We start from the raw sequence: 14003 nt of genomic DNA, 5'->3' as shown, positions 1-14003 counted from the left end.
CGCCATCCCATGGACATTTTCAGGGCCCTGAGCTTGCCTTTGCCTGGCCCTTGCCCAGCCGGTACTGCGCCCCAGCCAAACCCCCTGTGTTTGCGTGTAGTTTCCATAACTACTCCTGGACAGTGAAGCTGCCCAAGTTCCTCTCACCCGCCCCAGATCTCAACCTCTGCCCCCTCCTGCTTCCACCCCAGCAAGAGGCCTAAAAGATTAAAAGAGGGTGACTGCTACAGGCCAGCCCCTTCCCCTGGGCTGGGCCTTAGGGGTCATCTCCTGTCCATCTCCCATCTCCTCTTCCACAGGCAGTGGGATCCTGTCGGGATGGAAGACTGAGGTGTTTCAGGGACTCTGAGGGACTCAGGGTCCCCCACCCACCCCCACCTGTTCTCAGAGCAGCCTGATGCCCTCAGAGATGGAGTCTGGTCCGGGCCTCTGGCTGTCTATATTTGACACCTACCCTGGTTTTTTGGTAAAAAATAGCACATGATTTGGAGCAGTGCTTCCCAACTCCCTGGTGACTTTGAGGCCATCTACCATGTGAGCGCCAGACCATGCGGGGCGGGACTTAGCGGCTCCCACTTTTGGGCTAGCGGGGAACTTCCTCCTCCCTACCCTGCTCTGGGGCTCCATTTTCCTTCTCCCTGCTCCCACTGCATCAGTGTGGCTCCGGGTCTCGTGCCCCACGGGTGACCTAGTTGTGGCCCTCATGGAGGTGGAGGCTTCAGCTGAGAGCACAGAACTCAATTCCAGATTGTCACCTTGGGAGGTGAGACTGGGTCCAGGGCCCTCCGACAGGCTGGGGTGGGTGGCGCCCTGGCCTGTGAGCCTGAGGCCTGGGATCCCTGCAGGGGGCAGGATTTGAAAGGTGAAGGGAAGAGGGGTGGGCAAAGGCCAGGGGGGCTGTGAGTTGTGTTTTGGAGGTCATGGTAGGTGCGTGTCTGCATGTGCACAGAACAGGTGTGGTTGACCAGGAGACCGTGGAGACCAAGGGGTGAGGGACCCTGTCTCCTGGAACAGAGGGTGTGGGTCAAGGGACTCAGCGGAAAAGTGGACAACAGCTGGCCAGCCCTTGTCCTGGGGTGCTTGTGCAGTGGGAGAGTTACCGCTGACCTGACCCCAGAGCCCAGCTGGGTGCTGTGTTGTCCTGCCCTGCCACTGGCTACCATGTGACCTTGGGTGGCAGACCCAGTGTCAGACTCTGCGGGACAGGCAGCCACTTCTTCCAATGGGCTTGGGGCCAGTGGCCACTGACAGTGGACAGGTGATCTTTCAGGGCCTGAGCCTGAGTGTCCCTGAGGCAGACAAATTGAGGGCACTGAGCTAAGTGACCACTCAGGCCCCTCCCAGCTGGGCTCTGGCCGTCAGAGCACCCCTCCCCCTCCCACCATGGCAGTGAGCCTCTGGTGGGGGTGGGGATGACACCAGAAAGCCTCAACAAAGGCTGGGACACAAGTGCGGGTGCCCATAGGGCTGGCTCCTGGAGCAGAGGGGGCCCTGCAGGGGCCTTGGGGGAGACGCTGCCCCACTCCAGCGCCATAAGCCTCAAGCCCAGCTGTCTGATAGAGCTGCTTCCCCCCCACCCCCACTTGGCTCCAAGTGGTGCCAACCTGTCGCTGTAGGCAGTGAGGCCAGACACGTCATGGTACCCCAAATGGTGCTCATTAACCTCCCTCTGGGGCACCCTTGCCTGGGCCCAGAATTAGGCATTCCCACAGAGCAGGCCTGCTCCACCTTCTCTGGTCTTTGGGGAGGGGCAGGGGAGGGAGGAGCGAGTGGTGCAAGAGACATGGAGGCAGTGCTGGCCTCTGGCCCCTGCAACCTGGGTTCATGGTGGCCAGTGCCTGAGAAGCTGCCTCCCACAGTGTCCTTGGTGCACCCAGGGCTCAGGGCCTAGGCCTCTGTTGAGCCCCCTGATGGCCGGGGACAGAGGGCCCAACTCAGAGCTGCCATCTGGAATAAGACGGGCCTGGGCAGGGGAGGCCACAGGGGCCCACCTGAGGGTCACCTGGGGTCCAGAGTCTGCCCTTTCTCTCGGGGCAGGGGTGGGCCTGCCTGCTTCTTTCCCTCACCCCCAACCTCCACTTGAGGTTCAGGTCCAGCCGGGTCCTGGGTGCCTGTCTCTCCCCATCCCCCTCCTGTTCCCCTCCCCCCCTGCGTGTCTCGCACCCGCTCCCCCCTCTCCCCATCTGGCATCCTCCAGCATCTTCCCCACCCTTTCTCCCTCCTCCTCTTCCCCTCTTCTGCTCAGCCTGTTCTCTCCTCTATGGTCGTCACCGTCTGTGTCTTTGTGTCCCCCTTGCCTCTGTCTGGCTCTCTGGGTCCTCAGCTGTCACCTGCTCTGACCTGAGTGCCGGGCGTCTGAGTGCCAGCTTCTTGGGGATTGTCCTTCCACCCACAGCCAGCCTGCTGTCCTGCTCCTGCCGGAGCTGACAGTCTGCACCGGGCAAGGCTGGCTCCTGTCCTCTGATCCGGGAGGGGCTCCACTCAGAGCTGGAGTCCCTGCAGGGCTTGGGGAGGTCTGGTCTCGGGTGGGTGGGGAGCAGTGAGGAGGGGCAGGGCGTCAGGTGGATGGCTTGCTGCCCTGGGCCTCCTCACCCCAGGCCTCTGACCAGCTGCCCTCCCTAGGTGTTCAGCACCTACTCCAATGAGGACTATGATCGGCGCAACGAGGACGTGGATCCCATGGCGGCCTCTGCCGAGTACGAGCTGGAGAAGCGGGTGGAGAGGTTGGAGCTGTTTCCTGTGGAGCTGGAGAAGGGTGAGAAGTCGGGGGTCCAGGCCAGGTGGGCACAGTCTGGGGTTGACCTGGCTCTCCTCTCTGAAGCCAGCCTCTGCCCTGTGCCCTCAGGGGCTCCCACAGATGCGTTGGGCTCCTACCTCTGACTCGGGCCTTGGTGGATGAGCCTCCTTCATCACCCTCCACGGTCCCCTATCAGTGCCCCGGGGGCTTACGTGGACTCTGACCCAGCCCAAGCTCACGCCCACCACCAAACCTGTCACCAACTCCTTTAATGGGTACCCACTGAAGCCTGTGTGGGGGATACAGTGATGGACAGAAACAGTCTCCCTTGTCTTGGGGGCAGCCATCGGTGGAACCCTCACAACTGACACACCCCTATGCACTGTGATGGGGCTGGGAAGGACAGGGCAGGGCTGGTGTGACTTCCCAGGAGACCTGAGCAGCCAGGGCAGGGAGGGCTTCCCGGAGGGAGTGCTGCTGGGCCCACTCTGAGCAGGAGGAATTAAGGGCGAGTACCTGAGAGAGGGAGAGACTGCGTTTCTCAGTGAGGGCAGGACTCCCGGCCAGGGGGCATGTGCTCTTCTTTCTAAGACAGGTCAGGAGCCATTGCTAGGCAGGGAAGGGAATGCTGGCAAGACCATGCCCGGCTGTGACCCAGGGAGAGGGGCCGCAGGGGTGGAGAGAGACCACGGTGGCGGGGATGAGATGATGGCGGCAAGGAGTGGGTAGACCTGAAGGACCTTCCGAGGTAAAATCGACAGGCTCCGTGGTTATTTGGCTCAGGTGGAGGCCGTGAGAGGGAGGGAGGAACCCAGGTGCCTCCCAGGGGTGGTGGTGGGGAAGGTCATGGGTTGTCAGGAGCCAGGAGTCAGGCAGGGGCCAGTGTAGAAAGGGAGTGGGCCTCAAGGTTGCAGCGGCTGAAGCTGTAAAACCCTGTGAGACTGCTGAGCCCTGCATGGCCATCCCTCACAGCCACACACCTGCCCGCACATGCTTCGTCTCTACTCGCCCACACTGCCCTAGCACACCTGCCGCTGGCAGTTCTTAAGGGGTGCAGGGCCATCCTAGCTGACTTGGCAAAGATGGGGTGGGCAGACTCATGCCCTGTCCCCAGCTGTGGGGCCTGCCCTGGCATGGCGACTGTGTCCCGATGTGGGCTGGGCCCTGGAGGGAGGGCTCTGGGGGTAGGACCTCGTCGTGTCCTGTCCCCCCCGGCCTCTCAGCACCTTCTGCTCCACAGACTCCGAGGGCCTGGGCATCAGCATCATTGGCATGGGGGCCGGCGCGGACATGGGCCTGGAGAAGCTGGGCATCTTCGTCAAGACTGTGACCGAGGGTGGCGCGGCCCACCGGGACGGCAGGTACTGGCTCCCTCCCCTAAGCCTTTACCTGCGTGCGCCGTTCCCTGGGGGCACGTGCCGTGTGCTAGTGCAGGTGTTCGGGGAGCGCTGTTGCGGTGCCACTTGGCTCTGGGGAGACAGTGGCGAGAGAAACCCTGTTCTCTTGCACCTGTGCTCCAGAGGCGCGGGGAAGGGGAGACCGCGTGCAGGTGTCGTGGGTCCTGGTGTCGAGTGGGAGAACACAGACATGGAGGCAGTGTGCCTGGAGTGTATTTCAGCTTTGTTTTTTTTAACAATGATTTGTTTATTTCATTCCTTTTGTTAGTATTACTATTTATTTTAATTGGGCGGGGGAGAGGTTTTTGCTATAGAGCACATGCACTCACCAGAAAGAGAGAGAGACAGAGAGACAGAAATCAAACCCTTTGGGGACGGCCACACCACAATCCTTCTCCTCTTGGGATCTTGGGCACGGATGCACATGCGCCTGGCATGAGTTTAAGCCACCAGGTCCAGGACTTGAACCACAGTCGACTACATGGCAGTCCAGTGACATAGCCATTACGCCAACTGCTGGATCCATTGTTAGCATTATTATTATTTTAATTTGACCAGAGAGAGAGGAAGGAAAAGTGAGAAAACAAGCTGCCAGGTCTGGGACTCAAACCGCAGTTGGCCATGTGGGAATCCAATGCCTTTAACCACCATGCCACCTGCCGACCCCTGAACATTTTCTTTAATTTACCAAATATCGAGTCCCTGACTTTGATTTACCAAATATTGGACTGGTGCCAGGCCTGGGAAGTCGGTGGTGAGGGCCTTGTCCACAGAGCACTGCAGTGTGGTCAGGTGGACAGACGCTCAAGGCGCAGACATGCAGGAAATGGCAAAACAGAGGGGAAAAATACGAGGTACTGTGAAAGCATAAAAATAGAGCTTGACCTCTCTGGGTATCAGGGAGGGCTTCCTGAGGAGGTGCCATTGGCGCTGCACACTAAAGGATGAACAGGCGTTAGCTACTTTAAGGGAATGCAGGTAGTTCCAGGCAGAGCAGGCAGCCGTGGCTGGAGCAGAGAGCACAAGGGGAGCCAGGCGTGGATGTGAGCAGACTGGGAAGGCTGTGCCCTGGAGCTGGGGCGCTCTTGTGCATGCCATATGTGTATGCCTGTGTCAGCCATGCCAGAGGAGCAAGTCATACGAACCAGCCTGGCGAGCCTCTGTTGGCTGTTCTGTATGTATACTGCAGGGTGGGAGGGGGAGAGGGGGGAAGGCTTACAGGGCCCCCCACCAGGGTGGTCAGAATTTGGAGGTTTCACTAGGGTCCCTTGTGGTGGTCTTTTCAAGCCCAGACCCCTCCATGGGGCAGAGGTGAGTGGTGTCCTTGTGAGGGCTGGGTGACTTTGGAGTCCCATCCCTAGAAGTGAGGTTGTCATGGCCCAGGTGGCATGAGGTGGGCAGCGAAGGGGAAGGGTGACAGCCTCTGCTCTCTCCAGAGCCTTTCCCATCCTCTCCTGTGGGCAGGCTGGGAGCGTGTCCACGGGCTCAGGCCCACGTGGAGCCCCAGGGAGGTGGGAGTGGAGGGAGGACGTGGCCAGGGTCCTCCAGCCTGCCACATCCCGCAGCAGGCCAGGCTGGAGAACAGCGGCTGGGGTGCACAGCTGGAATGTGTCGGGGGGGTGCGCCTGCAGCAGTGTGTGTGGGGCGTGTGAACTCCAGTGCTGCTCAGGCCTTGGATATTGGGGAGGGCGTCTGGGGACCTGGGTCTGCGTCACGTGTTCTGTGAGTCCTTGTGGTGTGCATGTTAGAGGATGACACACGGCTCCGTCGAGTGTGATGGAGGAGGGACATGGGTGTGACTGCCTGGGCCTAGCTGTAGTAGTGCATGATATAGACGCAGCTACTTGGCAGGCCGAGGCCACAGGGAAGGCCCGGTCCAGTTTACTGTACGAGCCAGACATGGTGGCCTGCTACCACAGTCCTAGCCACCTACCCAGGGGGCTGAGTCAGGAGGATCACAATGTAGTGAGGTCCTGTTTGAGAAGAAAGAGTGATTGTCAGAGAAGGTGTGCCGCCACCCCACCATCCCACCGCCTCTCCTGGCCCCGATGTCTGTGTCTGCTCTCCCCGCTCGCTGCCCTCATAGGTGGGCCTGGCTGATACCTGATCCTCTGGCTTCATGAATTTTGCTTTTGAGAGATTTTTGCTATAGGCCATGTGTGCTCGCCAGAAAGACAGAGAGAGACAGACAGAAAGCAAGAAAACATCCCCCAGGGGGGATGGCCATGCCCCAATCCCTTCCCCGCCACTCTCCTCTCGGAATCTTGGGCACGCACGCACACGCACCCGGCATGAGTTTAAGCCACCAGGTCTGGGACTCAAACTGCGGTCGGCTACATGGGAGTTCAGCGAAGTAGCCATTACACCCACTGCTGGTCCTGGCTTCATGAATGTTATGCAGGTCCACAAAGTGCTAGGTCTCTGGGGCCCTGAGTTTCCAGTGGGAGGGGTCTCCTCTACCCTAGCTCCATAGTTCCCTTTGTGACCCCTGAACCAATGTCCTCTAGGATCCAGGTGAATGACCTCCTGGTGGAAGTAGATGGCACGAGTCTGGTGGGGGTGACCCAGAGCTTTGCAGCCTCCGTGCTCCGGAACACCAAGGGCCGAGTGCGGTAAGAGCCCCAGGGGCGGGGGCAGGTGGGCAGGAGACTTGGCCGTCCGGTCACTCCGTGTACCTGCACACACCGAGCTCTAGTTTGGGGCGGCCCGCCTCCCTACCTGAAGAGGCCACTCACCCCATGCTTGCCTTCCCATCCCACACTCCTTGGCCGCTGCTGGCCACCAGCATTCAGGCCTCAAGACCCCTCCAGACAGTCCTCCTAGGCTTCTCCTTACCTGTCAGTCCCTGACTTACTCATTGAAGAACAAAGCCGTGCAGGGTGGGTGCCAACCAAAGTGGCAGTGCTCCTGTGGAACTTCATCCTTCCGCCGACCAGCCCGATGGAATCCTGGGAAGATTCCTCCCTGGGTTTATTAACAAAGGGGAGGATGAGTTAGACGCTCCCTGGGTTCACTCCACCTCTAGCATAACATTCAGGATCACTCCCTGCCCCCTCCAAGAGGGGCACTGCCCCCAGGAAAGGGTGGTGGAAAGAGGCAGGATGTGGGTGGCCATGGGAGGAGGGGCCTGGTGCCTGGAAGTTCCACTATTTCCTCTCCATCCTAATCTCCAGTCTTCATCATCCCGCCCCTTCCTGAAGCTCAGGGGCTTGGAGGGGAGCCAAGACACACCTCCACAGCCCTAGCCCTGGTGGGATGGGTCATCTTTATTCTACCCCTGCCTCCTGTCTCACCCATGGTTGAGGAAGAGCCCCCTAACTGGCAACTCCTGAGCTCAGGTCCCCTGCAGCCCAGTCCTAAGTGTGACCAGGAGAGCTCGTGGGCCTTCCTGCCTCCCCTGGGAAGGAAACCCAGTAAGGGCCTCCAGCTTGCCCATTCATTATTAACACCCTGCAGACTGTGGACTCGGCCTCTCGGTTCACCTTTCCTGGGAGGGCTGGGGTTTGGAGTGGGGAGCACCAGCAGGGAGGAGGTGCCGTGACCCAGCCAGGCAGAGAAGCAGAGGAGGTGCTGTGTGCCTGCAGGTTTATGATTGGCCGGGAGCGGCCAGGAGAGCAGAGCGAAGTGGCCCAGCTAATCCAACAGACCCTGGAACAGGAACGATGGCAGCGGGAGATGATGGAACAGAGATACGCCCAGTACGGGGAGGATGACGAAGAGGTAGGGACCCCAGCCTGGCTGGCGGTGCCATTGCCCCCTGGTGGCCACATGAACCATTACAGCCATCTACCTCTACTCTTTCCAGGAGGGCCTGAAAAAGTACCTAGTGCCATTTCCTATCCCAGAGGAGGCCCCAGTCTCAGGAAGGAGGTGCAGACCCTTCCCTCAAAGAAGCCCTAGTCTGACGGAGAAGTTGCATCCTCTATCTTCAGAGAGCCTTCATGGTCCTACAGGGAAAACACAGTTCCTTCCAAGAGAACTGTAGCATAGTCCCTAACCTCAGGGGTGAGGGGGACATTACAGGGTGTTCTTTTGGAGTCCCAGTCTTTATTGATTTATTTACTCATTCATTCATTTATTTTAATTTGACCAGAAAGAGACACAGAGAGACAGAGAGAAAGAGAAGGAAAGTGAGAAAGCAAGCCACCAAGCCCAGGACTCAAACTGGTCGGCCATGTGGGAATGTCCAGCACTTTAACCACCACGCCACCTGCTGGTTTCCGGGGTCCCAGTCTTATAGGGGAACCCCAGGCTGATGAAGGAGGCATGACCCACACCCTGGGGGAGCTCCCGGCTGACACGGGCTGGTGCTGCTGGTCATCAGGGCTGAGGGGGGCTTCCTACCTCCCTCCACAGACAGGGGAGTATGCCACTGACGAGGATGAGGAGCTGAGCCCCACATTCCCGGGTGGCGAGATGGCCATCGAGGTGTTCGAGCTGGCAGAGAACGAGGATGCGCTGTCCCCCGTGGACATGGAGCCTGAGAAACTGGTGCACAAGTTCAAAGAGGTGGGGGGAGCTGGGGTGCCTGGGGAGGGGGAGGGCGGAGGCAGACCCAACGCCGACCCTCAGCCCTGCCTGCCCAGCGAGCTGAGTGCCTGCCCCTCCGCCCGCAGCTCCAGATCAAGCATGCCGTGACCGAGGCAGAGATCCAGCAGCTGAAGAGAAAGGTGAGGAGCGGGTACCGAGGAGCAGGTACCGAGGACCGGGGTCTGTGGGCGGGGAAGGACAGCCGCCCTCCTCCTGCACACGCTGACAGCTGTCCACCACTCACCGGCACCACAGAACAGGCCGGGCTGGGGCAGGGGAACTTGGCGTTGAGAGCTCTGGGCCTGTCTGCTCTACCACTCGCCTGCCGCTCTGGGTCTCAGTGTCCTCATGTGCTAAACAGGGCAACAGCAGTGCCGATGCCACAGGATCATAGATGTAAAGTCCCAGGATAATACACGGAAGGTCCTTAGCTCAGTGCCGTAACGCAGAATAGGTGCGCAGTAAAGCCAGGCGGTTACACTGAAGTGCGAGGCAGACACCCGCTGCCTTCAGGGTCGTGCTTTTATCACACGCGTGTCTTCTGTGTGCAGGCCAGCAATAATACTGCCCAGGGACACACCTGCAGGGATCCCCTGGCCCTACTTACCTAGACACCTGAGAAACCCACTCTCCACAGACTTAGTCACAGAGACCAGACCCCCCCTTTCACGTGACAGGCCACCTAGGGCCGCCCGCCACGCCGCCTCCGTCTGCTCTGAGACTCAGGCGTGCCCATCATTCAGCCCACCTGGTCCAGGAAGAGTGTCATAGGACACTCGTGTTCCCATCTGGGCGGGCAGCACAGGTGACACCACCCGATGGTGACGCACGCACGCACCACACACAGATGTTTACACACGCACATCAGGTGCCAGCACGCCTGCAGCATAGAGACACACTCTTCATATTCAATGTCTCTGTCAGGCTGGGGCTTCCCTGTGGTGGAAGACGGGCCTACAGGGGCCATGCAGGCTCGTGCACCCCACGTGTGCGTGTGTATGCAGCGTGCACATAGAGAGGAGAGCGTGCAGCCTTGCCCCGGGGGGAAGGCAGGGTTTAGATGGCTGGTGTAGGTGGCTTTCCTGGCGAGAGACAAGAGCGTGGGGGCTGGCTCTGTGAGGTGCTGCCAGGCTGTGGCAGCTGTTCCTGTGGGGAGAGGTGGGAGGCAGGACTGGACAGCCAGGTGGACTGCGGGCCTTCGGGTCCTCACTCCTCCTCAGAACTAGCCTTGGGCCTGGACGCTGCACAGACTGTGTGCCATGTGGGGGTTTTGGCAGGTCGCTGCCGCCAGGTGGCAGGGCGTGAGGGCAGGTAGGACCTGGAGGCAGGCAGCCTGGTGAGAGGCCTGCTCAGTGTGCTGGCAGGGGTAGACCAGGACCGCCCAGAGTGCAGGCAGAGGGCATGGAAAGGAAGGGCAGGTTAGAGCTGCATTTCCAGGTCAAGGTGCCAGGCCACATTCCTGGGTGTCTGCAGAGCATGAAGGGAGGGGTGAGTCAGGTCTGATCATGCATTTAACTAACAGACATCCATTGGAACTTCCTAGATACCCAGCACTGGCCCTTCACTGTGGTGTCCTTGTCCTCATGCAGTTAGCGTCTGCACACCAGCGACTGCCATTACAAACTGACACAGGGTGCTGTAGGAGAGGACAGGGTTCCCGAACTCCTGATTCAGGAGGAACCCCCTCCAGTTGGGGGTGACGCTGGGGCTGTACTGCTGGCAGGAGTCACGGGCAGCTTTCTGGAGAAGTGATACACTGAGCAGAGGGCTGAAGGGTGGGCTGGTGGCACAGGACTAGATAAGGAGGTTGGAGAAGACATTCCAGACAGGGGGACAGTGTGTGCAAAGGCTCTGTGGCAATGTAGGCCTTGCAGGAAGGCCCATGTTGCCGGGGCCCAGAGAGCAAGGATGTTTGCAGCAAACAAGGTGGCAAGGGAAGGGCCAGACCCGTAACCTACTGGCTAAAGGAACTGGATCCCACATGGGTGAATGCAGTTCCAATCTCAGTCCCAGGGTCTTGAAAAACACACAAGGCATGTGTGTGTGTATGTCCCAAATCCCAGCAGGATGGAGAAATGGTGACCACTGCCCCATGGGGAGGTGCTTTTTCCTTCTTCCTCTTTCTGTCTCTCTCGCTGGCATGTGCAAGTGCCCTCTGACAATTCAAAGAGAAAAGAAAAAACAGGTGGCAGGGCAGACTGATGGCTAGCAGATGATGACGCCTCATAACCGGTGAGCAAGTCAGGAAAAGAGGCATAAGTTTGCGCGGTGGGAGTCTGGTTAGGGCATGGTTTCTATGAGGAGCTGGGAGATTCGGCTGAAAGTTGGAAGTGGGTTAGAGCTGCACCCCACCAACTGGCTGGAGGTTGGCCCCCACCAACCCAGAGCCACTTGGGCTGAAGCTTGGGCTGAAGCTTGGGACGCGGGGCTTAGTGCCCAGAGGTGGTATGGGAGATGGGACCGTGCCCTAGGGCAGTGAGTGTAGGCGGAGCAGAGGATCCAGGACTGAGCTCTTGGGGACTAGAAGTCTGCATGGGGGTCCCCTAAAACCTGGGGGCGGAGCCAGGTTTGTTTGGGAAGCTCCCAGAACAAGGGCTAAGGGCCAGAGCTGCAGAGAGGGACAGAGCAATGGCGGCCCTCACCTGCCACGTTTCACATCTCCCCTCTCCCTGTAGCCCCCTCAGTGTGGGGGCAGCTCTCACTCCCACTTTATAGGTGGGAGGGCTGAAGTTTGAAACAGAAGGCACCTTACCCCGAGCCACAGAGCTAGTCAGTGACTCACCCAGGCCTCCTGCCTTCCTGGGGCTGGGCTACAGTGACACAGACCCTGGCTGGAAGCCCTAACACCAGGGTCCCACCTCTTCCCTCTGGGTTTCAGTCCTCAGGCTCAGCCACAGAGAGGTAGCAGTTGGGGTACAGTGGGCTCCACATCTGCAGGAATCCCCTGGACACTCTGGCCTGAGAGCCAGGATGGGGGTGTCCTTGGCTCCCTCTAGCCCCCCACTAACCCAGGGGTGCTCCTTCTCTCAGCTGCAAAGCCTGGAGCAGGAGAAGGGGCGCTGGCGGGTGGAGAAGGCCCAGCTGGAGCAGAGTGTGGAGGAGAACAAGGAGCGCATGGAGAAGCTGGAGGGCTACTGGGGCGAGGCCCAGAGCCTGTGCCAGGCCGTGGATGAGCACCTGCGGGAGACCCAGGCCCAGTACCAGGCCTTGGAGCGCAAGTACAGCAAGGCCAAGCGCCTCATCAAGGACTACCAGCAGAAGTACGTGGCCAGGGGCTGGGGGTCGGGCTGGGGCCTGGGGAGGAGTGAGAGGCTTTGGTGGCAGTTCCCCCCACAGCTGAGTAGGGAGACAGGAGCACCAACATTGGAGGGCCCCACGATGGGGGTACCCAGGCCTGGAACATCTGAGCACCAGAGCCAGCACAGAGCCAAGTCCCAGAGGCTTGGCGGAAACGTGGAACCTCCTGACCTAAGAATAGGAAAAGGGCAGAGCTGTCCAGGAGGAGCTGAGAACAGGCTGAGGACCCCTGGACAGAAGCCAGACCACACGCTTTTGCCCACCATCTGTCCCTTGCCTGTCCCCAGGGAGATTGAATTCCTGAAAAAGGAGACCGCACAGCGTCGGGTGTTGGAGGAGTCAGAACTGGCCAGGAAGGAAGAGATGGACAAGCTTCTGGACAAGGTGGGCCCAGGGGTCTCCTGGGGGTAGGGCCCTATGGAGAGAGCAGCATGCAAGCCCTACCCAGCACCCACCCAGTGGTTCCTGGAGGGAGAGGGGGTTGCCCTGCTGGTGAGAGCCCAGGGAGAAGAGGGACAGGGCCTATGCCCTGTGCCCAGGCCTGACCCTCCTCTCCTTTGTTTCCAGATCTCAGAGCTGGAAGGAAACCTGCAAACACTGAGGAATTCCAATTCTACTTAACAGGAATCATTCCTTGACCGGACAATTAAGAATCTGTTCCCATCATCCTCCCTTCCCTGTCCTTACTACCCCACCCCACCCCTATCCAGCCTGGGGACAGGTGCCCCGACTCCCCCTCCCCATCCACCCAACCTCCCCCAGCTTCAGGGACCAGAGGGACCTTATCACAGGCCCCTTAAGGTGGTGGCCCGGGCGGACAGAGGTGGCTGGAAGGGTGGCCTCCTTCTTGCCCCGTGGGGTTGAGGGAGAGGCCGAGAGATGCCGAGGGCTGGCCTGGGTGTGGATGGACTCAAGGACCTGCAGACCAAACTGCCAGACTTTACAACCTCCAGCTTTTGTCTCTGGACTGGAATGGGGCTGGGGGCTTTCCCAGCATCTCCTCAACTGGAGGCTGCTCCCTGCCCATGGGGCACCTTGACTGAGTCACCTTCTTGGCCCTGCCCTCTTCCCCCCATCCTTGTGCTGTCTGTTGCATTCCAGCCCTCCTGTCTGGGGGGTTGCCTCAACACCACCTCCCGTCCTTGTTCCCTATCCCAGGAGGGATAGTCCACCCCAGAGCCCGAGTCTGGGCCTGGCCCTGCACTGATTTCTCATGTATCCTTCGGGAAAAGGGGAGTGAGTAGGAAAAAGGGAGAGTCCAGGACACCTGGTTCCCAGCTCCCCCTTTCCTGGGGCAGCAGCCCTCTATTTTTCCTTGTGCCTCCCATCTCCCAGGTGCCAAATAGCCATAACCTCCTCCTGGAACTGTTCAACCTCTCTGGGTCCAGATTTCCTGGCCAAGCCTGGGAATGCCAGGGAGAGAGGCCAGCTTTGGGGGCCTGGCTGCAAGACCCTGGTCTTAGGCAAGGAGAACACTTCTCCCTGGAGAGCCAGGCCCGCTGGCCCTGCCCTGCCCAGGGCGACACCTGGAAGCCTTGTACTAACATCGCAGAAATTCAGCCTCACCCCACCCCTACCCCACAGTTTTCCCATATTTTGACTGGAGGGCAACATTTTACTACTACTCATCTTTTTGGAGACCAAGGCTGCTCTGCTGGCAGCCTGCTTTCTAAGTGAAATCGACTCCGTTTCCCCACTTTAACCCCAAATTGTGGCTTGGACCAAGGGAGGTGTGACCCCCGCCAGGCCCCCTCCCCTTTAAAAATCCATCTCATTTTACCACTTCCTTAGAACCCCTGCCCCAAGCCTGGGTTTTTGTTCATTTTTAAAAACGGACAACCCTGTCCCGTCCGTTTCGGCTTCTCCTTGTCCTCTGTAAATACACCATGCCATCGATCAGTATTTCTTGCCCGCCCCCACCTTCCTGCCCCTCGACGTACCCCGACCCCCTGAAAGAGCTGGCTATCTCAGAGCCCGCCGCGTGCACTCCACCTCCTTCTCCCCGGCAGATGGAGGGGGCGGGGGCGGGGGGCGGGGGCGGC

The 14003-nt window shown here is 59.6% G+C and overlaps 1 protein-coding gene across 1 annotated transcript in view; it reads left to right on the top strand.

Annotated features, from left to right (window-relative positions):
- Window positions 1-13827, top strand: part of PPP1R9B (protein phosphatase 1 regulatory subunit 9B) — a gene marked incomplete at its 5' end in the record, with an annotated part of 15345 nt that extends 1518 nt beyond the window's left edge. Inside the window, 9 exon segments of the mRNA XM_014583235.1 lie at window positions 2623-2755; window positions 3978-4098; window positions 6642-6746; window positions 7719-7854; window positions 8491-8643; window positions 8751-8804; window positions 11695-11924; window positions 12249-12345; window positions 12529-13827. Of these exon segments, the coding sequence (XP_014438721.1) occupies window positions 2623-2755; window positions 3978-4098; window positions 6642-6746; window positions 7719-7854; window positions 8491-8643; window positions 8751-8804; window positions 11695-11924; window positions 12249-12345; window positions 12529-12582 (1083 nt within the window).
- Window positions 13828-14003: the final 176 nt, after the last annotated feature.

Source organism: Tupaia chinensis, unplaced genomic scaffold, assembly GCF_000334495.1.
Source record: "Tupaia chinensis unplaced genomic scaffold, TupChi_1.0 Scaffold144171_2, whole genome shotgun sequence".
NCBI lineage: Eukaryota > Metazoa > Chordata > Mammalia > Scandentia > Tupaiidae > Tupaia > Tupaia belangeri.
The sequence above is the reverse complement of the archived record's forward strand: the minus strand, read 5'-3'. Positions and strand labels throughout refer to the sequence as shown.